At 37.6% G+C, this 23,691-nt stretch overlaps 1 protein-coding gene across 1 annotated transcript; it reads left to right on the top strand.

The window, feature by feature from the left end:
• The first annotated feature begins 2,331 nt into the window (after positions 1–2,331).
• Positions 2,332–19,328, top strand: PLRG1 (pleiotropic regulator 1). The gene is made up of 15 exons (XM_035548892.2): positions 2,332–2,449; positions 3,689–3,795; positions 4,038–4,180; positions 5,228–5,281; positions 6,860–6,953; positions 7,384–7,474; positions 7,667–7,768; positions 10,594–10,686; positions 11,034–11,183; positions 11,305–11,406; positions 11,921–12,023; positions 12,697–12,805; positions 13,872–14,011; positions 16,461–16,654; positions 17,623–19,328. Exons 1-15 carry the CDS (start codon positions 2,441–2,443, stop codon positions 17,680–17,682), a joined length of 1,551 nt encoding a protein of 516 aa, XP_035404785.1. The 5' UTR covers positions 2,332–2,440; the 3' UTR covers positions 17,683–19,328.
• Positions 19,329–23,691: the final 4,363 nt, after the last annotated feature.

The raw sequence follows: 23,691 nt of genomic DNA on the forward strand, positions 1-23,691 counted from the left end.
CTGCAGAGTCCCAGCACAGGAAATCCCCAGTTTCATCTGCTTTCTGATGGGATTTCCCCTTTGAAATTCAGCCTTTGACCCTCTCTGCTCCAGTGCTTTTCCTTGGCTTCCCCAAGAGGGTTAGCCATTAGTATCTCCCCAGGAATTACCAGGAGCCACAACACATGAACAACAAATATCTGGTTTGTGGTGTTGGGTCAAGTGAGCAGATGCCCCAGCAGTGGTTGTGCAGGGCCTCAGCTGGTAGGGGAAGGATGTGTCTGCACCACAAAGGAAAAAAAAAAAAAAAAAAAAAGCTTCCCACATGACAGTCTAAATCTGGAACTGCAGAGTGAGCAAGGTATACTGGCAAACATACATGCATGTATCAAAATATTTTGGCAGCAGAACTTAATCTACATGGGTTAGCTTGCTGGTTATGAGATGGGATTTTTATTTCCTGCTTGCGACCATTACAGCTAGGCTGACACTTTATAAGGACTGAATATAGCCTTACAAAAAGCAAAGAGCAGGTCTTAAATTTATCCTAAAAATGGTATGGAGGAGGCTTTCTTTTCCAAACAGGACACCTGATTTTTTTTCCTTGCATTTTCCTCATATTCTCCCCAACACACATGGTTAATGCGAAGATCTTCTCAGATTCACATAGTTGTGACACCACAACAAACATGCTGTTAGGAACTGTAAAAACAAAACACTGATCTGGTGGTGTTCCAGGACATCTCTTTGTACAGTGCATTTGTCCTGGAGAGCTACTTACGGGCAGAGGTGTATGTGTGTTTCTAGGAACGAATATTTGGTTGCCGCCTCTCGTGTTTGTTCTGCCGATTTGGCTGCCCATGGTGCAATACTCTTTACACAAACCCCCATCCTTGAATCTTGGCTCTTCCAAGCTGAACGTGTCCCTGAGGCGGTCTTGGTGAGGGGGAACAGAGCCTTCTTGGGCTGCTGACAATCTGTGATGGTTACTAAATTAAATTTAAAAAGACATCCAGTTGATTTAGAAATGTTCTCTGAAGCTGCTAGTGTTGTAATAATGTCATACTGTGACAAGAATACTGTGGAATTAAATGTTCATCTCAGGTGTCCTCTTTTGTTCCTTTTACCAGTAAAAAATATTTCAAAGGTTTCTGGTAAATGAGAATTAACGTTACCTTCATATTCTGGGAGCAAGCAAGTTCTTAAACATTAATGAGGGGGGCTGTTCACTTTGGTCTTAAAAACAGCACTGAAAGCATATTCAATTTACCAGTCATCTCTGCCATAGTGGTCATTTGTAAAAATAAATAAATAAACAAATGACAGTTTGTTATTCCTGGAATTAGAGCTATAGCTAACATGCAAGAACACATCAAGTAGTAGATGTATCAATTGATTAAAAAAAATTTTTTAAATATTTTTTTTTAAAAAAAGTTGATTCAAAAAAATGAATAAAGTGAATATTCTCATGAATATTGCTGACATAATTTATTGAAGATCTTGGACTATATTTCAACTTAGAATAAATCTGCTAGAAAAAAATGCAAACATAACAGATTAATTTGACCTCTGGTTTTCTAAAGCATTGCAAGGTGCGTATCATGGTACATCACTGTACTTTATCCATTGGCAGAGATTAGCCCTTAAACCATTTCCACATGTCAGATTCAGTAGTCAAGCAGACACGCACTACTTTTTGTGTAAATTTTTGTTTTATTGTTTGAAATCCCTTCCTTCCAGATCTCCTTTTACACCTTGTGTATCCTCCATCTCGGGGAACTGCTGTGGCAGCTGCGGGACGTCTGCGGCCCACCCTCATCCCCAGCATCCATAATGGATGCAAGGGGCATCACCCCGGCCCAGACCAGGCAGTGGAAGCCACCGGCAGCACATGTCAAGCTATTGCCACCAGAAATGATCCATCAGCACCATGAAAGAGAGGAGACGGTCGCTGTGTGAAGCAGGCAAGTTGTGTGAGGCAGTAATCCCACCTTGCCATCCCATGGCACATAAAAGGGGCAGGTTTGTGTGCAGTTCCGTGTGTGTGGTTGCTTATTTGGCTTACGCAGGCAAGTGGGAAACTTGACAAGGCATCGGGATACGATCTGAAACACTAAAACTTCCACGCAGGCCGCTGCTCCCCCACCCCAACCCGGCCGCTGCCGGCTCTCAGCAGGGAAACACCGCACCCGCGCGTCGGGCCCCGTAACTGCAGCCTGGGGGCGCGGCCGGGACTCGAACCCGCAACCTCCACGCCGCCGCCGGCCGCGCAGCGTAGCTGAGCCCACTGCGCTGCGGCCGCGCCCCATGATTGGCCGCGCCCCATGCTTAACTCCGCCGCCCTTCTTCCCGCGCGCATTGAAGACGTCACTTCCAGGGCGGTGCGGGGAAACGCCGGAAGTGCCTCCATTGCGAGCGGCAGCGGTGGCGGTGGCGACGGGGGGCGAGAGGGAGAGGCGCCATGGTGGAGGTGCGCTGCGTGCGGGGGGCTCGGCGGGGAACGGGGGGACGCGTCCTGTCAGAAGGAGCAGTCAGGCGTTGGGACGGGTTGCCCGGGGAGGTGGTGGGGTCACCGTCCCTGGGGGTGTTCGAGGAAAGGCTGGACGTGGTGCTTGGGGACGTGGCTTAGTGGGTGACGGTGGTGGTAGGGGGACGGTTGGGCCGGGTGGTCCTGGAGGGCTTTTCCAACCCCAGTGATTCTGTGATTCGTGTTGGGATGAGTAGTGGCTCGCTGCTGCAGTTCCTGTTCCTTCAGCTGTATGGGATTCCCAGCCCGATTCCAAATGCTCTGTTCTTCAATTAATACCTGCAGTTCGCAGGAGCTCACTGAGCCTGTGCAAAAATCTCCTCGTAGGTGCTGCAGAGTTAGGGGAGTAATACCATGGCAGGTGGACAGACAGTATTCAGGGCAAGAAGACAGAACCTAGAAGAGCTTAAGGGGGGAAACCTCTGTGTAACAGGTCATGGAGGCGGGGCAGTAGAGTGATATCCAAAAGTTATTAACGTAGCTTCCAGTTTGTTGCTGTTATTGGTGGCATACAGAACAAGTACAGGGTGCTTCACTTTTGCATACCAAAGCAAGCAGGCTCATACTTCTAATTACTTCTTTTTGTACCCTGGGAGGAAGACATGAATTAAAAACTGAGTTATGCTGATGATAAATTAATATTCTATGTAAGGTAATAGGTTTTGAATTCTGCGTATTTGTTCCTGAATGGGATTTTAAGTTTGATGTGCTTTTAGTAGCAAAGATGTAACAAAGTCACGCTGTGCTCAGAGACTGATGATTGCACTTGTTCATTTTCCTGGAGCTCGTGAAATAATATTTAAAGGAGTCTTTTCAGATTCAGTTGCTGTACTGTTTACATATAAAAACAACCAGAAAACATGAAGAAAAACATTTGCACATTTATGCATTCGTCATATAGATGCTAGTGCTGAAAGTTTGATCTAAGTTTTTGGCTTGTAGTTCCAAGAAAGCGAATGTTGTTTCGAGTAAACACTGAGTTAAAACAGGTAACAAGTATAAGACAGTATATAACAGTTTCTAAGGGGAGCGGTGTTTTCTGTGAACTAAACAGGGTTGTTATATTATCTGTCTAATGCTACCGAAGTCCAAAATTGCTACTCGATTCAATTTATGTTTTGGTTTTCAATTTTTCACTTAATCTTGGCTGAATTTATTTAAATACGCTTTGCTTTATTTTAGGAAGTCCAAAAGCATTCTGTGCACACACTTGTGTTCAGGTCTTTGAAGAGGACCCATGACATGTTTGTAGCTGATAATGCCAAACCTATACCATTAGACGATGAAAGGTAAGTGCTGCGGTCAGTAAATTATGAGTGTGCCTCAAAGTTTTGTATTGTTGGTGACAGCTCCATCCCAGGGGCAAGTTCAGATGTTTCCTTCTACACAATTAACAATCTAGTGCAGAGGGAAGGAAGAAAAAAAATGAGGATTGTAAAGTAAGCTGTATAAAACATTTTCTGAAATATTTCAGAACTTACTGACAGTTAAGTCAGGGTTTAATCAGGATTGTGTTTTGTTCTTCCAACAGCCACAAAGTAAAGATGGCAGTCAAACTGCGCACAGAGTATGGCTCGGTGTTGCACATGCCTACTCTTAAAGAAAACATGAGGGAGAAAGGAGGCCCAGCCACTGGGGATCCTTATGGACATAAACAGTATTCTGGAAATCAAGGTCAGTTTGCTCATCACGGTGTGGTTTTTCTCTGTTTTGTAATAGTCTCAGTGATCTTCATTCTGAAGACTCTGTTGTTAACCCATCAAAGACTCAGAAGGAAATTAAAATATCTGTTTTTTCATTCTTTGGTATTTTTCTTGCTAGGGTCCACCGGAGGTAAGTGATTCAGGACAAGGAGAAGGTTTCTTATAACAAGGGAATGGTATGATGCTGTGTAATTTAACTTGTTGGTAAAATGAGTGTTTTTTAAGGTAGTGTTAGTGTATGCTGTACTTGGGTATTAGGAAGAAAAAAGTCAGGGAAGTGCTTCACATTTTACAAATCGATGATTGTCAAGGACATGCTACTTGGTTGTTTTGTTTGTTCCATAGATTTTTTTTTCAGACTTCTTTTAGCTGGGCAGCTATTAAAACAGAAATATTTATTTTGATTGTGTAGGTTTTTTCAGCTTATGTTTGGTTCGGTTACATATAGAAAGTGTGTGCATTGGGGAGATCCATATAGAAATTTCTCTTCTGAAGAATGCCAAATGCCTTCTCATTTTAGTTGATTTTTTTCTGAAATAATCTATTTGAAAGTATTCTGAGAATGAGAAATGTTGAGGACTGAAAATATTTTAAGAAAAAAGAAATTTTGCTTGTGTATTTCTTTTCAGATATCACACACAATGAGTTTTTGTGAGTGGCTTGCATGTCAGACACTCATGTTGTTTGTGTACGTGAATCCTTTTTCATGATATTTTATCTACTTTGAAAGGCATCTTTGACAATGTGAAGGATTTTTCTTTTGGGAGAGTGTCCCTCTGGATTGAAAAAAGGAAGTCATTACTATTTTTAAGAGGTTATTTTACTATTGAATTTTAGAAAACAGATAATCAAAACAAATCGATGAAAATAAGAATTAAATTTCTGTGTAGTTCACTAGAAATGATTAAGTGATTGCAGGTTTCTTTTGCTCTGTTTTCCTCAATTTCCTGCTTGAAAGCATTATTTTGTGAAGTAGTAGAAAATACAGTTATTAATATGAAATCCTGTTGCTTTTTAGGACAAGAACTTGAATATATGATAACGGGTACACATCCATACCCATCTGGGCCTGGTAAGTAAAATTCTTTGAGTTTTGACAACTTTTATTTTTGCCTACCAGGCATCCCACATCCTAGCAGGCTTCCTGTTGCAGTGAGTCCGTAGCTGACAGTAGTGGGAAATAACATTTGAGTCTTTCGTAGTATTGATGCAGAGTTTTGTGGCTGATAAACGTTCTGGGTTAGGAGGTAGTAAGATTTGATAAAGATGCGGTGTCTTCTTGCGAAGCCTCATTGGATGTGATCTTGCTCTGAGGATGTCATTCGTTTCCATGAGAGTTCTCCTGTGGTAGCATCGTCAAAAAATGTTCTAGGAATTCTCTCCCTGATTTTGTGGTTCACTTTCTCTTGGAGAACTAGCCAAGACCTGTGGATTGCTAGTGCCTCCACTGTTGTGACAGAGCTGCTCTTAGAGATTTATTGTGAACGAGGAGGGGGACTGCAGCTAGAAGGCAGCAGAATGACAAGGGGAGATGCATCCTGCTTTTCTTCCACAGACCAGGAGGGCGTAGGTATCACCAGCCTTGCTTTGAGAAAGGCGCAGTAGTGTCTAATAGCTGTAGTGTCAGTTGGTTTCATGTATGCTTGGAAAGGTCGTTCCTGTGTTGTTGCATCGACAATCGCTAATTGTTGCTGTCATTGATCAGCCTCTTTGTGGCAGTTTAGATTTCTGTTCATCTTTTACTGTTAATGCTTAAGTTTAGTACAATAGTAGTGGGAAATGTGTTGTGGCTTGATTTGTAAGTTAACAAATAAGAGAGTTCAGAAGTGCTTATTTGCCTGTAGCTGTGGGTTAACAAAATCAGATACGTTGGGCTTAAGCATTAGATTTCCTTTTGTTGGTGCTTTTCTTTCTTGTTTTAACATGGGCATCTCACCCAAATTTTGTCTTTGTCGTCAATTGCCAGAACTTTGGTTAGGGGAAAAAAAAATAGAGAAATGGGAGTGGAATAAATTCACCAGTCTGCACCAAAGTTACACCTTTAAAAGAGGGTTTGTTTGTTGGGAAATTTGCTTTTGTTTGTTTTGGTTTGTGTTATTTATTTTGTTGTTGTTGCTTGTTTTCTAAAGTGATCTGCTGTTCTTAGGATGATAAATTAAAAGTTCTGGTCTGAAATTTTCACTTAATTAGGACTAAACCTTTTGTAGCTCCTGCACCACCCTATGATACCTGTCAACACACAGGGACCACATAATAAACTGTTTTGAAGGAACAAATCAGCAAATAATTCTCAAAATATTGTTTCTTTCTGTGGTGGTTGGAGTTCCACAGTGGTTGAGGCTGGATAAAAAGATGGACACTGCTGCTAGTTAGGCTTCTTTTGTTTGCGATGACAATCGTACTGTTTGCAACTCTAGAATTTGTGTACCTCTGTAAGCAGTAGAATCACAGTGGAATGGATTTGGATCAAAATAAAAACTTCTGTGGATTTGACTCCACAGAAAATTCTCTGGCTTATATGACGTTATTTAGTATTACAGAGACGTAAGTCCTTGTGGATAGGTCTGTGTGTAAACGTGTTTATATAATGCACTTAACTAAATTTTCTTTGTAATAGTTGTCTTTGCTTTTGCTATGTTGTTTTTTTAAGGCGTGGCTCTGACAGCAGACACTAAGATCCAGAGGATGCCTAGCGAGTCTGCAGCTCAGTCCTTAGCCGTAGCACTTCCCGCTTCTCAGACCAGGTACTACTGTGTTACTTTGTTAATGCTTCTGCAATCTGGGGGAATTTGAGGACAAAACAAAGAAATTGGGATAAGTGCTATTTTGAGTGTTATGAATATTCAGCTTTATGAAATATTTAGAGCCTTTCAGCAATGCCAGGTATGATCTTGGTTTACACACTGTTTTCACTGTTTTTTCTTGGGTGTCATAAGAGGCATGTGGACAGGAGTGGGAACATGGGGAATTCTGATTAGAGTAAAAGAGGGCCTTTGCTTATGGGTTAAAAAAAGTTTACCTTGAGGTGTTCAGAGACTGGAACCTCTCTGGGCAACCTGCAGTGGAATCTCCATCCTTGGAGACTCAGCTGAACACAGCCCAGAGATACCTTACCACTTACTTCATGAAAGACTAAGCTGATTCCAATCAGTCAACTGTTTTCATTCACCCTAGGCTGGATGCGAATCGGACAGCTGCTGGTGTGGGTGAGATTTACAGGCATGCTGGAATATCTGAACGTTCGCAGCCTCCTGGGATGTCAGTGGTGAGTTTGTTGCATGTCTAATGTGAAAATTAGGTAGTGTTCGTCAGATTGGTTCTGCATTCATGTGTTGTGTGGAGATGTCCTTACTGACTAAATTTGATGGGTATTGAGATGTCAGAGCAAGGAAGCTTTAGGTTTTATGGGAAGCGATTAGTTTTAAAGCATTAGAGTAACCTTCTTTTTAATTTACAGGCTATGATGGAAGCTGGTGGAAACAAAAATTCTGCGTTAGTGGCAAAGAAGGCTCCAACCATGCCCAAACCTCAGTGGCATCCACCTTGGAAGCTGTACAGAGTAAGTTACAAACTTATGACATGAACTCAGATAAACTAATGGTTTATGTTTGTCCTGGTTTCAGGTAGGACAGAGTTAATTTTCCTCCTAGTAGCTGGCAGGGTGCTATGTTTTGGATTAGGATGAGAAGAGCGCTGATAACATGCTGATGTTTTAATTGTTGTAGAGCAGTGCTTACACCAAGCCAAGGACTTTTCAGCTTCTCGCTCTGTCCTGCTAGCGAGCAGGCTAGGGATGCCGCAGGAGCTGGGAGGGGACAGACCCAGGACAGCTGACCCAAACTGGCCAAAGGGGTATTCCATACCATCTGACGTCATGCTGAACAATATATAGGGGTGGCTAGCCGGGGTGGGGGGGCCGGCTGCTCGGGGATAGGCTGGGCATCGGTCAACGGGTGGTGAGCAATTGCATTGTGCATCACTTATTTTGTACACATTATTACTATTATTATTATTATTATTATTATTATTGTTATTATTTTCCCTGTCTTAATAAACTGTCCTTATCTCAACTCACAGGCTTCACTTTCCCGTTTCTCTCCCCCATCCCGGAGAGGGAGGGGGGAGGGTGAGCGAACGGCTGTGTGGTGTTTGGCTGCCAGCCGGGCTAAACCACAACAATGTTCTAAGATCCCAACACACAGATCTTAATTCCGTTCTCATTCATAAAATAGAATCAAAAGAAAAGTGATCGCACCTAAATTGTATACACACTTATCCTTAACAAAAAATGTGATTACAAACATTGTTCGTTCTATTTAGTAAATTACTTAGTGATTATTCTTTTTACCTTTTTTGTTTATGTAAGTTTACCTGTAGTATCACACATTTCTTAGAGATTGTGGGGTTTTGTTTGTTTTGTTTGTTTTTTCTCTCATCAAATTCTTTGGTACAGGAACTCAAAGGCAATATGCAAAAAATGAAACTAATGACATGTTAAAGAAATGACTGTAGCTGGTCTAGCAATGTTAATGTAATGAGAGAGTAATTTCCAAAAACACTTAATGTCAATGTCCAGGCGCCAGACTCCTTTTAATTCCTATGAAAAGGGGAGGAAAAAGCTGAGCACTTTAATTGCATGTTATCTTTATAGTTTCAGTTGTTAGACTTAGTCTTGATTATGAATTAATTTAATTAATTTTCCTGGCGAGTAATAATAGTTGTTCCCCCAAAATCTCAAATCGTTAAACATTTTGGTGATGAACGTGGCAGGGTAGCTGAGATGCAGAGAGAACCTCTAAGCATATGTATTGGTTCAGATCTTAACTTTTCAGGTACATTTGTTTGAACATGCACACCTTTCTAAGGGGCTAATTCTTCCTATAAAACTTAAGCAATTTTATATTTTGTCTGAGAAAGGGTGAATATTATTTTAGGCATATCAGGCTGGTTGAGATGAGAAAATCTCCTGCTCTGGTATCAGGATTGCATTGTTTTTGTACTGTTCATCTTGATATAGCACCCTATATAGACAGTTCAATCTTCAGAAGAGTACTAAATGCTGTTTTACTAATTAGGTGTAAGGCTAATTCTAAAAAGTATCTTTTTGGAAAACTGATAGATATATATTGATTCTGAATGCAGCAGTATTAGAACACGCTCTGTATAGAAATTAAGGCAAATACCATTTATTGCAAACGTCATCAAAATAAACCTAGAAGAGATACAAGGCAAACAAATGACAAATGCCTACTATATTGCGAGCACTTTTTTTCAAAGAGGAAGTACAGTTGTAAAGAAGAAAAGTACAGCAAGTACAGTTCAAGTCACTGTGCTCGTTCTACGTCACCTCTTTGTTAGCGGAAGTTTGCTATCAGAATCTTTGCTTAGTGGGACAAAAGCTTGTTCAAGTAACTTGGAAGTAGAAGCATAGATAGAACACCGAATGTGGGTTTCATCTCATCTGCTTAAGAACTGTTTCAGCTGGTCTTCCTAAGCTTAATTTGAAGTCATTTGTGGAAGGAAGATGGGGACTTAAAGTAGGTCATGTAAATTATTTCTTACATTTGTGTCTTGGAAATGCTTGTGTTTTTTCTAGACTATGAAGAAATCTAGGCAGATATTTCAAATGTATGTGGCTGAGGTCTCATCTGGTCTGAAGAATACACATTAGCTTTCCAAAGAATTTCTGCTTAAGAACTTCTATTGCATTGTAGGTCTTTTGAAATTAGCTGTATGATAGTTCATGAACTACCACATCCAGTGAAGCCAAATGTGGAATTTGATTTTAGTTGTTTGACTTGAGAGAAGTCAGTGAAACAGAAAGGTTGCTGTAAGCAAGCCATGTATCAGTAGAGCATTTCTTGAGTTTTGTCTCTAGTATTTTGTTACCAGAAAGTTTCTGATATACTTGTATCACCCCTTATTTGGGGAAAAGGAGGTGGTGGCTTGTTTTAAGTGGTAACTGTTATTTGCCAATATAATTTAATAGCCAAGATTTTATGTAATAGTTCTTGAGCTAGTTATTACACAAGCCCTATACAGTGATATAAGGAAGTTGCACTTAAATATAGTATTTTTCTGTGAAGCCTCAAGTGTTGAACCACAATGTTCTGGACTCAAAAGATTTGAAAAAAATTGCTTGTAGGAGCAGGGTCTTTCCCTGTTGCACGTTTCCTAGGTGTGGTGTATGACATGTAAATTTCTACTAAAGTAGAAATAAAAATTAAACTCTTTTCAGATCTAATTTCAGATTTGATTGTTTTGAGGAGCATGTGTTTCCCAGCAAATACTAACAAATTGTAGTGTTTGAGAATGAAAGTTTTATTGACTAATATATGTGTATTTTTCTTGAGTTAGGAAAAAAATGTTTCTCTTTTTTTTAAGGTTATCAGTGGTCACTTGGGCTGGGTGAGATGTATTGCAGTAGAACCAGGAAATCAGTGGTTTGTTACTGGCTCTGCTGACAGAACTATAAAGGTAAGAGGTTGGAAGAAATTACTAACAAATAAAACTTTTCTGTTCCACCCCCTTCACATTTTAAAATGAATTTAGCTCCTGGAAACAATTTCTTGGTTACTGTGCACATAATGCTGTGTACAGAGCTACAGAACTTATTTTTTCTTATTACCTAGTCACTAATGGAACAAGATTTATGGAGTATTACTACTACTTGGTATTTCATTTGTTTTATGGTAGTAGTTGAGGAGTAAATGTTTATGCTGTAATTTTTAACTTTAATCCTACTGCTTTTTACCTGGGTTGTTTTCTCACATTACCACAGTGTGGGTTTTTTTGTCTACCTCAAAATACCTGTTTTGTTGCAGATTTGGGACCTTGCTAGTGGCAAATTGAAATTGTCTTTGACGGGACACATCAGTACTGTACGAGGAGTGATAGTAAGTGCAAGAAGTCCATACCTCTTTTCTTGTGGAGAAGACAAACAGGTGAAATGCTGGGATCTTGAATACAATAAGGTAAGCTTCTTTGTTGGTGAGTTTCTTTGATCGGAATTAGTTGGTACTGGGAAACATAAAAATCAAAGCACTTGAAATCTTCTTTTGAAGATGTTAAAGTTTGTGTCGTCTTTTCATCTAGGTTATCAGACACTACCATGGTCACCTAAGTGCTGTCTATGGTTTAGACTTGCACCCAACAATAGATGTACTGGTAACATGTAGCAGAGATTCAACAGCACGAGTAAGTATAACATTGATATTTTTTAATATATTCAATGTATAAAAGTGAGTAGTTAGCAAATGTTAAGAACGTGTATTAAGATGAAAATGCAATGAAGGTTTCTGTTAACTTTGTCTTCCTGTGTAGAAAAAAATAAAGCCTTTGGTTATACCCCAAAAACAAACATAAAAGTATCATTTCAGGGGAATGTTTTATTTTTTTAATTTAGTAAGTAGACTACCTAAGTAAATACAGGATCACTCATTTTACTGTATTTAGAAAATGTTCTGTTTTTATGGTAAATTACTTTAAGCTATCTAGATGTCTAGAAATTTAAAGGCAGGTTTCCTGTTCCCCTTGAAATTTGAGAGCTGGAGCAGTCGTGATGAACTGTTGGGTGAAGTAAACAACTTAAACATTGTAGTTTAATCTGTAAACCTATGACAATGAACTCATATAATCATGACAATGCCTAAAATACATTAAATATGCTTCTGTTCTTGACCTCTATAATTTATTTACTGTGGATTCATAGATTTGGGATGTGAGGACAAAAGCCAGCGTGCACACGTTATCAGGACACACAAATGCGGTAGCAACAGTGAAGTGCCAAGCTGCAGAACCACAAATTATTACAGGTATAATGGGCATGGTTTCACATGTAACATGATTAACAAATACATTCATGATTAGGTTTATGTAATAAACCTTTATTATTATTTAGGTTTATGTAAATAATATTTATTATTTTAATAATACTTTATTATTATTAGGCTTGTGCAATAAACCTGATAATAAACCTAATGATGTGAGGTTCATACTCTTATCTTTAACTTAATTCACTTTTTTGTTAGCTTTCTATTGAAAATGGGCCATGCAATGGTTATTTCATACAATTGATGATATATTTAGGGAAATATGGCTGTGGATTGTTTAAAAGATTTTCTGCTTTCATGTGTTTATGATGTTTAAATTTTTTTGTAATTTGTGTTGAGACTTCGAATATTCTGTAATAGTCCACAGTTCTCTACAATGCAGTTAAGTGTCTAGTACCATGATTAAACAAAGTGCATCTTTCCCATTATGTCCAAAATACAGCTTTATGTAACTACTTAGTTCTCCTTGAATTTCAGACTGCATAAAAAGACTATTACAACCCATCATCTTTCTCTTCTGAAATGGCATTAGTGTCTTTATTTTCCTAACAAAGATACCAGTATTTTTTTTCACATGTAAAGTTTTGGCTGACTTATCAAAAAATCGTACCAGTTATAAGAATAAATGTTTTTTACTATTTTCTTTTCATTGCAGGCAGTCATGATACTACCATACGACTCTGGGATTTAGTGGCAGGAAAAACTCGTGTTACTTTAACAAATCACAAGAAATCTGTAAGAGCAGTAATACTACATCCAAGACAGTAAGTTTTCCTCATTCTTTTAGTCTTTCATAATTCGTAACATAGGAACGTGAGAGAAAGCTAATGTGGATGATGATTTGGAATAGTAGGGCATAATAACGTGTTTAGAAAAATACAAAAACTTATAAACATAGAATGCTTTAAAAATGTATATATTGGTAGCCTCTTAGTTCTCAGATGCTTTTATTACACTGTGCTTCCCAGGTACTGATACTGGTGTACATCAACAATCCCCAGAATATATTTCATATACTCCCACAGTATTTCTTATGCATGTTCTTTGACACGATACTTGAAAAATCAGCAGCACTGGGCTTTATAAGGCTAATAATAAATACGTAACTGAATGATTATTAGCAGAAAGTAATGCATTTAATAAAATTGTGCATGTGTGAATAAAGGAAGTAGTGATTAATGCAAAAGGATTTTTTTTGGAATATATGCTTCACTGCATAAGAGATTTCAATCTAACTGGCCTTAAAAAGAAACTTCTTGTGGATGTTTTAATCTTTGAAGCAGGTGTTATTGGAAATGCTCTGAATTAAGATACAATGTGTTGATGCATCAAAAGTTGTCTGTTAATGCCCATTAAAACAATGGAGAAAAGAAATTCACATAAAACTCACTTTTTTTGCAGTGCATTATCTGTGGTTATATAGCTTTGGAAGACTAGCCAACACTACTTTTCCCCCCATATACTTCTGATGATGCCATTATACCTGAAAATTTGTCAGAATAGCAACAGATGAGAATATTGTTTTACACTGTCCAAAACTTAATGTGCATTTTTAATGTTTGTTTGCATATTAACATCCTGTATGGTATTGGAGAGCCTTGTGATTTGTAAAGCTTAGGTAATCTATGAAAATAACGGAAAACCATAGACAGAGATAATTCATGCTTTCATTCATAACTTCATAAAACTGCTTAATTTTATGCAAAGTACAAGTGTCAGAAAAGCAGTGTTAAGTAATCTTGCAACTAACATTCAGCTGTAGTTTGAACAGAGTGTTATTTATCCTCACAGATATTTTAGCTTTAATATACTGTGTATATTTTCTTTCAGTTACACTTTTGCATCTGGTTCTCCAGATAATATTAAGCAATGGAAATTCCCAGATGGAAACTTCATTCAGAACCTCTCTGGTCACAACGCCATTATCAACACACTGGCTGTAAATTCAGATGGAGTTTTGGTGTCAGGAGGTAAAATGAGAAATGCATGTTCATATTCCTTCCCCTCTACTCCATGCTATGAATATATAGCTGAAGGTCCTTAGACAAAGATTTTCACTGAACTCTCATTTTTCTGGGATAAGAAGCCTGCTATAGCCTACAGCTTTGTTTTGCTGCAAGTAGGGTCACCCGCATTTTCTTTGTTACTGAGCTGCAAGCCCAAAAATATATTTGAAAGGAATTTTAAGACTCTAGTAGGGAAGAGATTTCCCCTTCTCAGCTGGCTGTTGCCAAGATTAGTAGCTTATCTCCAAATTTTATTTGGCTCTTTGAGTCAAATGGAGGAGAATTCTGAATGCTTCCTATATCTGATCATGAATAGTTTCATGTAAGAACATTCATTATCTCATATTGCATGTAGCATTATTTTATGTCAATTACCCAAGTATTGCAACAAAAATACTTTGGAAGTATGTGTTATTAAAAGCATAATCTTTGACGGTTCTTGAAGTTTTATGTTTGTGCAAGACAAAGTACACATGTAGACTTTTTTTAGGGACAAGCTTATAAAAGTAGCTTATAGACATCCCAACTGAATTCAGATCTTTTCATTAAAGCACTGTCTAAACAGTAGGAACTGGTCATTTCTGTTGGGGTTTTTTGTTTGTTTATTGTAGATACTATTATAAACATAGAATTAATTAGTGTGAGAAAAGCTGTAATTCTGTGGCTTTAGAGTGAAGCTCTAGAGAAAGTCTACAATAATGCAGGAAAACAGTTGAAGCAGGAAGTTAAACCCAAATATCTGAGGTCCTAGAACTATAACTTAGGAGTTTGTCCTGTTAAAGCTCTAGCTATCGTGGGAAATTAAGTCAAGGCTAAACTGTATTGCACCAAATTACTAGCAGGACCTGAGTTTTCTCCTCTTGATTTTGCTTATCTAGTCTTTTGGGTAGTTGTAAATGAGGATTGGACTCAATTCACAATGTGACACGTGATAGAAAGTTCAGTTTAAGACAAGTTCCATGAGTTTGCAGAAGCAGATACTTAAAAAGATTTCTGGTTTTGTAATAATAAAAATGTAATAATTTTTAGAACATCTCAGATACATTTCATTGTTCCAAACTGAGTTTGGTTCCATTTGATACAGTGTTCCTTGTAGGCTAATGATGTGGAGTAACATGGAAATGCTTTAAACAAATATGAGGATAGCTAATTATATGGCCAGCCTACCATGGTTGTGTTTTCAGTTACTAGTAAAGGGGACCCTTGATTTTAAAATTCTGACAAAGCTCTATTTGACAACTGGTGCACTCACAGTGAGAGCAAGAACTCTACAGAACGCTGGACTTCTCTCATCTTTCATTCTGCTTTGAAGACATTTCTAGAAGGCCACCGTAGGACTTCCATGTTAGTAGTGGTTGAGGCCTTAGAAAAACTTATTTTTCCACAACTTATTTTAGTAAGATTATGTAGACTTTCCTTAAAAATTAAAATTGGAATATTGATTATTCCCATCCCCGTGACATTTTCATGATAATTAAAGTAAGTCGATGTTACCTTAGAGTATCATACCTTGGAAGCACCCTTCTTGAAATATCAGGAATTCTTGCTATGGAGAAATGAAAGCTTTTAGTAGATCTTAAGTAGATCTAGGGGTTGTATTTAACTGAAAAATTCCTTTGAGAGCATCCTTCTAAATACAGACTTTGGATTGCTATGAATCCTCTGAGGCTACTAGTAGTTATAGTGACAGTAATTTAAACTGGTACCTCTGTAAATGTTAAGCATTGATACCTCTTTGTTCAATTTTAATGGAGCTACTGAACAGAGAACTTAATATTCAGAATGTCAGTCCTTTCTTTGCTTTCAAAGCAACTTGCTGCCGTGGGATGTAGTATATCATGCTTGTATGCCTTGGGATGTAGTGTATCAAATTTTGCCTCAAGTATGATGAGCTTCTGAGGAAGCTTCATCAACCTGCTTAAACAAGATCAGCCTTCCTTCTTAGCTAAGAAGGAAACCAGCAGAATATGGGAAACCTTATAGGATGTTGGACCTTGAATATTGTAGTCAGTTTTGGGCCCCTCGCTGCAAGAAGGATATTGAGTTGCTCTGGTGTGTGCAGAGAAGAGCAATGAAGCTGATGAAGGGACCAGAAAACAAGACTCTCAAGGAGTGGCTGAGGGAATTGAGACTGTTTAGTCTGGAGAAAAGGAGGCTCAGGGGAGACCTGGTACATCACTCTGTACAGCTACCTGAAAGGAGGCAGCAGCAAGGAAGGTGTCAGAAAGGAGGCAGCAGCAAAGGAAGGTGTCAGTCTCTTTTCTCAGGTGACAAGTAATTAGAACACAAGGCAATGGCCTGAGCTGTTGAATACATGAATATTTCAGCAGATATCATTCTGATAAATTAACTAGATGTTCTTGATACTGTTTTTAGAAAAATAAAATACTAATTCTTGTGTTGTTTTTTTAAGCTGATAATGGTACTATGCATCTTTGGGACTGGAGAACTGGATACAATTTCCAGAGGGTACATGCAGCTGTACAGCCAGGCTCCTTGGACAGTGAATCAGGAATATTTGCTTGTGTATTTGACCAGTCAGAAAGCAGATTGCTAACGGCTGAAGCTGATAAAACCATAAAAGTATACAAAGAAGATGATACTGCGGTATGTCAAAGTGTCTTTTTAATGTATTTTCATGAAATCAGCAGATTTCAAATAAGTTGTTACATATGTCCATAAGGCACATGTTAATAAAACAGATTCAACAAGTCTGTATATGTTCAAAAGAATATGTATGCATTAATGTAAAGACGACAGCAGCCTACTCCTAATTTCTTACTAACTCCTATAGAACAAATAAGTTTTATGTCCATCAACTCCTCTGCACAAATCCTTTGTGAGAACGTTTGGATAAATACCATTAAAATAGTTGTGTATATTCTGTTTTGAAGCCAGTAGGGGACTGTTTGGTTTTAATCATTAAAACGTGAATTAGCAAAAAGATTAAATTTTGAACTTTTATAATACTTCCGTATATGATCTAGGTTAAAAAGTTGTCAAGACAAATGACTAGAGTTTAAAGTAAATAGCTTATTTTCAAACTGTTATTTCCAAATCTGAATCCATTTACTAACAGGGAAGGCAGTAAATTATTGTATAGCTTTTCAGAATGTCTTCTGTGTAAATAATTATTTTTTATTAAACCATTGAACTTGGAGCAACTTGTAGAGGAATAACTAATGTTTTTTATACATTTTGGTATTGAGCAAACTGCAGACATTGTGGCATTTGCCAAAACTAGTGTACACCACTGAAAGACATTGACTCATTGACTGTTCCTGATGCTTTGATCACTACAGTGTTTTTTGAGCTGCCATTGGCAACCTGATTTTTATCTTTGGGGGGGGGGGGGGGGGGGGGGGGCAGAAAAAGTTCTGTCATGCACTTCAGGCAGTGGAATGATATTAAAATTTCATGTGGGTAAATGAATTACATAATACATTAGGTAATTATAATATATATAAAATATATATAAATCCTATGTAACTAATATTTTAAACTAAGCTCTACTTGCAGATTGATTTCAAGTTAAAAATAATCCTTATGAGACTTTGCTTTTTTTTCCCTTTTAGACTGAGGAAACTCATCCTGTCAGCTGGAAACCAGAAATTATCAAGAGAAAACGATTTTAATACAGCAACATACTTGTGCTATAATTTTGTTTCGGTCACATTATGTTCTGCCTACAGCAGCAGAGCAGGAAGTCGGCAAGTCATTGCTTTTTCAACATGTTTTGTAATAAATTTTGTTCTTCTTTCTTTTTGTCTTTTTTGGTGTGAAACCAACAAACCAGTTACAGCTGTTAATTTTATCTTTGTGGCGCATGTATACTTCATGAAAAGGATAAATGTGTAGGTGGTTACTTTTTTTATATGTATCTACTGAGCATAAGTCTAAATGTTTTGGTGAGCCAGGTTTTTTGAAAGCCCTTTGCTTCACTACAGAAGTTAATTGTAAATTTATCCATAGAGGCCGTCTACTGGAGACTTCTTGAGTGACGTTTTTTAGATTTTACATCAGTGTTGTTTACTGTATATATGCTTAGTATATGCTGAAATACTGTAATGGAACAGTATATATACTAAATTACAGAATAATACCGAGAGAGAATTGGGATGATAAAATACCAATGTAGTTTGCTTAGTAAGCCACGCTGGCAATGCTCAGTGGCTGTGTTATTGAATGAAATGGATTTTCATAGTGTTCCTTTCTCTAGGAAAGCTTTGACATGCAACTCCACATCTTCATTACTTTCATTTTGGAGTGGACCTTTATATAGCAATGGCTACTGTCAAATTATGTTGTTTAGTCAGCAGCGGATTAGGACCAATTGACTTTCTTCAAATCACCTGTCTGTTACTTTTTTCAGTTATCCAAAGCATGTATGACATTAGATTACAGGGAACTTCTAAAACAGGTCTGAGGAAAAGCTCTTAAGTCATTCCAGCCTTAATTTTATTTATTGCTGTCTCCCCAAAATCTTACAAAGGATTAAAAAATATATACTGAAATATGATTAATACAAAGGTCAGATGTGTCATTGTGTTTAGATGATTAATACAAAGGTCAGGTATGTCATTGTGTTTACAAACAGTCATGTAACAAGCAGTAAATACATAAGCCTCCTTGGTACAGTTTATCCGTGGTGCCAGTGCTGGTGTTCTAAAGCACTTTCTCTTAGCAGAGGAGAAAAGTGTTAAGTCATTGAGCCATTCAGCTGTCAGCAATTCTGCTAACATTTTCAATAGCTGCAGTGGTGAGTTTCATGCAGGGTGGATACTGAGAATTGTTCTGTGACAGCAGCCTTGTAGTAAACTGTTCACAGTAACCACTTCTAATTTATGCCAGTCTGACTTCTTTCAAATCTGGGATTTATGTTAGGGAAGTGACAGTTTGTTGAAAGTGCCTGGAGCCCTCTGTTTGAGATACTGGCAATATAGCTTACAAAAAACTAGTAAAACTAAGTGTCATTTATATTACAAGACTTACCTCTTTTGTGATGCATGGGAAATCTTGTGTACATCCTCCAAATACTGTATTTATAATTTAAATGTTTGACAATGTCATTTTAAGGCAGCCCATGCTGCATGAGTAACTGAAGTTTGGTTGACAGCTATTGACTGAAGCATCATCACAAAATAGCAAGTTTTATACACCTTGCTAGCTTTGCTGTTGCCCTGCAACACATACTGAACTTTGTTTTCCAGACTGCTGTGTTTGAGGACAAAATAGGAAAAGATGGGAATGGTGATGTTCTTACAATTATGAAAAATAAGAAGGCAAAAAAAAAAACCAACCACATGAAATATGGATCAAAAACAAGCATTCACTTTCAAATTATTCTAGTTTTTTTTTAGTTAACTTAAAAATATTTAGTTTTTTAAAGTTCTCTTCTTTTGAAGTTTAAAAGTGGTGTTTCAGGGGAAGGAGGGAAAGGTAGACTACAGTAACGTATGCAGTCCCTTTTTAATCTGTTTCTCTTTGTGTATCTGCCTAGCCTGCAGTTTCTCACTCATATAGTGTTAGTTTTCTTGCTGTCCTAGAGCCTGGAGAAAAATAAACCAGTTATTCTTTAAAAAAAAAAAAATCTTATAGAGGATATTTATAGGTTGGATTAAACACCTTTTATTTGGTTGCTAATCTTTATTACAGCTGTTTTTATTTTAACTGATGTAATGGGGAAAATACAGGTTATAGCCTATGATTTATACCTGCTGTTAATGCTTTGTTCCAGAAATCTGTGAAGTGTTCTGGTGTTGTACGGAATTCTCATGCTCACAGTTGAATTTTAACAGGAAACCAGTATGGAGAAGAATAACTTGGAAAAGGATGTGTTTTTTTTGTTGTAGTAATTTTGTTTTTAATAGAAGCGTCTCTTTTGATAATTTGGAATCAGAAAGGGGAAATCAGAAGTTTTGGCTCCCAGGTCTTGCAAATCTTTTGTATACTGGCATCTTCCTTTAAAAACTGCTTTTATTCCATTGTTTAGCATTTTGAGGAGAGATTAGAAAGTCACCTGCAGAACCTGCATTTCTTCCCTGGAGTCCTGCAGGAATCCACTAGCACGGGGGCAGTGGTTGCCAGGGCATTCTGTGTTGCTGTGGGTAAAGATTTGATTTGCAAATGAAAGGCTTTGTCACTGTTGTTTGGAATTACACTTTTCCTTTTTGGCTCTGTAATATGTTGTCCCAGTTTTCAGTGTGACTTTTTTTTGTGTGTATTCTTTAACATTTGATTTGCATGTTTGTTTCCTTCCCAGTAGTTTTTTCTTCCACTTGACAATAATGTGAATATTGTCCTATGTACTTCTGTAAATATTTCAGACATCAAGATTCATTTAAACAACGAAAATTCATTTAAGTGCTTCTCTAGTGCAAAGCAAGCCTAGATAGTGAGCTGGTGCACACACATCTGGTTGTGTAGGATACACAGATAAGATTTGTCCACATAAGTCATAAAATGAAGCAAAATGGAAGGATTTGAATCACTGAATATAGTTTCCATGCTTCTGGAAAGTGTCATGCTGCAATGTCAGTTAAAGTAATCTTGACCTGGAGTCTCATTCACAGAAAATAATTGTCACTTACTTCAGAAAATCTGTTGTCTTCTGTATATGATCAAATCATACACATTTGTACCACAAACCTTGGGTTTTGTTTTATACTGTACATAAATGCAGAGAAGAAAATGGTTTTTGATTGTAACATGATTAAAAATGTGACAGGTAAAAGCGATAAATTCTAAGATTGTTGTTTGCTGTGTGCTGAAGCATATAATGTACGCTATGCAGCTGGAATGCAGTCATTTGCCGGCAGCACAGAAGTTGTGCAGAACAACATGTATTTGACAACCTAAAGGCTTACAGAAGTAAATTTTTAATAGCCAGTTCCTTTTTGGTCCTGTTAAATAAGAATTAAAGTACTTTGCCTGATTTTAAATGACAGCAATTTAGCCATCAATAAAACCTATACTATATGATTTCTTGTCATTTTTTTCCACTTTGGGTTTTGCATTAAGAACAACAATCAACTAAGCACATATTGAAAACTAAAGTAATTTAGGATTAAAAATCACGACTGTTTCTCATGTAACAATAACATTTATTTCTGCAGTTCAGCTGTAATAGAGGAAGAAAGTCCGGGCTCATATTGTATGTACAGCTTCATATCTGCGTGAAGGGATTAGCAAAACAAATACAGAATTGTTAATAATTTTCTCTAATGTATTTAAAAAAAATAAAAAAATCTCAAGAATGAGGTTTAAAATAGGTTCTGGATGGGAGCTGAGGGTGTGGAAAAAAAATTTAGAGTGTAAGTTCTGGTATGTATTACTGAAAGCAAATTAAAAGAATATCCATGGCACAAAACTGAAAATTTGTTCTCAAATCAGTGGGAGTCTTCTTTTTTTTTTTTGAAAATTATTTCTCTCAGTGGGGTGTTTTATTCTTCACCGAGTTGCAAAAGCTATCAATCTGGCAAGTTGTATATGTAAGTATTCACATACGGCACACGTTCGTGTGCAAGACGCATTTAATTTTATTTTTTTAGATTAGATTTCTAAATTAGTACACTGAAGAAAGTGGTGAGGGTTTTGGAGATTAATGAATGCTAGTGAATCTGATCAGCTGATGAAAGAGTCAGTTTTGTTCTGTAAAATTTAACACTAGATTAGCAGGACTTGAAACTACTGTAAATATGACTTTTTATGGAAAATGTTCCTTAAACAGAACATACAGTTAGTGAATGGCTTCATTCTTTTGAAAGCAAACACGTCTTTAGGAGAAATTAGTTTGAAGGCTGCATGAAGAGGCAGAGAAGCTTTTTGACTTGTTCTTGCATGTCGTTTCAAAACTTGGCAGGCAGGAAACTACCGAGCTCCTTGGTGGCCTTTGAGATGGAGCTTGTCACTTTGAGCGACTCCATCTGATGCTTCCTTAACAGTAGCAGTTACGAATCAGCTTTCTGGCTTTTGTGTCTTGTAGCCTCATGAATTTTAGTTCTGTGCTGACAAGGTCAGAAGCTGGCTGAAAATGGGAATCCATTTTCCATCCAATTTTTTTGCCATCTGTCTAAAGATGTGCCTTCCAAGAATTTTGATGCACAAAGGGAACTCTGCATTTCTCATTGCTATATTCAGTAAGCTTTTGTAAGTAAACTCCGACTGTAGGACTATTCAAATATATTTGCCTCTATGAATGCTCCTACATGCATTTTTCATATACTTTTTATCTTAGGAAAGGAAATCAAAATAAGCTTCTCAGGAGTCGTTCAGTGTTGTAACTTCATCTGCCCTATGTCAAACTTGAAAAATATCAGCATAAGCCTTCTAAGTTTTGATGTTGGAAATGTGGTATGTTTTTGAGAAAAATGACACAATCTATCCAAGAAGGTTTTCTCTTTAGCATGTATTCTAGCAATTGCTGTAAAGCAGCATTCAGATATTTAAAAAGATGTATGAAAAACTAAGCTTTGTTTTAGATGGCAACTGTGGCGTTTCTAGATGCAGACTTCCCTCTCCCTCCCCCCCACCCCCCCATCCAGGTTGAACACTTGGGAATCTTTAAAAAAATAAAAAAAAAAAATTGAGGGATTCGCAGGATAAACCAATCAGTATTACTGTTCACTCACTAGTGCTTGTAGTGAAACTAATATCAATCAGCTTTGTGACTTGGAAGCAGCAGCAACATGTTAATTTCCTTCACCTGCATGTAACCTTTTAATTCTTCTTTAGCTTTTTCGTTTTTAATATCATAAGTATGCAAGCCCCAAATGTGTATCTAATGCATGGATTAATTGGGGCTCTTGCCTGCAGATCAGACCTCAACAGTACAAAATAATTCAAACAAAGGATCTGGGTAACAAAGATCAAAATCAAGGGTAAGTATAGTTAAAAGGAAGAAATTGTATGTTTGTATTGATGGTAAAACTATCTTGTATGTTTTATTTTTTTTTCCAAACAAATAAAGGAACTACCACCACACCCTAATTACTCTTGTTTTCTGTGTGAGACAGATTGTATCTTCCACCATTTCGTTGCTGCCTCTCTGCTTTATTTTCAGGGTCTGCATGCATGCTTGCAAAGACCTCGCCTTCATTTTTTTCTGTTACAGTAACAGCTCTTGGGCTTTGGGCTGCTGCAAGCTTTTTTTTTTCTTTCTTTTTTTTTTTTCCTCTCCCCAATAGCTAAGAGTAGAGCTGAAGCGTTAAACACTTGAGTGCAAAAGAGAGTCAATCCAGCATCAGTATGAAGTATGAACAGCAAGGGCTATACCTAGGATAGAGAAGGACTTCCTGGGGACCAAACAAGAAACAGTTGTAATTAACTGAGATCTCTCAGGAAAATGGAAAGGACAAGGAGAAGTTAAAATGAGGAGAGACCAGAATTATGACATCTGAAAGGAAATATTTGAGAGCAGGCTACTTGAGAAAGTTCTGCTGCATGTGAAGAGTCTCAAAGCAACACAGAGTTAGGAGGCTGGAGATTGCTGCTGCTGCAGTGGGATTTCGCAGAGGAAGCACTCGCACATACAATTCTAAACAAGGCTTAAGAGTAAAGCTTGAAGAGTGAAGCCAAGGTTTGCACTGCGAATAGCTTAAAAGATAAAGTGAGGCTGATTTTAGAGTTGATTGAACGCGTGGATT

Source organism: Cygnus atratus, chromosome 4 (assembly GCF_013377495.2).
Source record: "Cygnus atratus isolate AKBS03 ecotype Queensland, Australia chromosome 4, CAtr_DNAZoo_HiC_assembly, whole genome shotgun sequence".
Classification (NCBI taxonomy): Eukaryota; Metazoa; Chordata; class Aves; order Anseriformes; family Anatidae; genus Cygnus; species Cygnus atratus.

Excerpts from the sequence above, each read along its gene's own strand:
- PLRG1 (XM_035548892.2), top strand. Across the intron at positions 6,954-7,383 it reads CTTCCCGCTTCTCAGACCAG|GCTGGATGCGAATCGGACAG; the intron begins GTACTACTGTGT and ends CATTCACCCTAG. Across the intron at positions 11,184-11,304 it reads GGGATCTTGAATACAATAAG|GTTATCAGACACTACCATGG; the intron begins GTAAGCTTCTTT and ends CTTTTCATCTAG.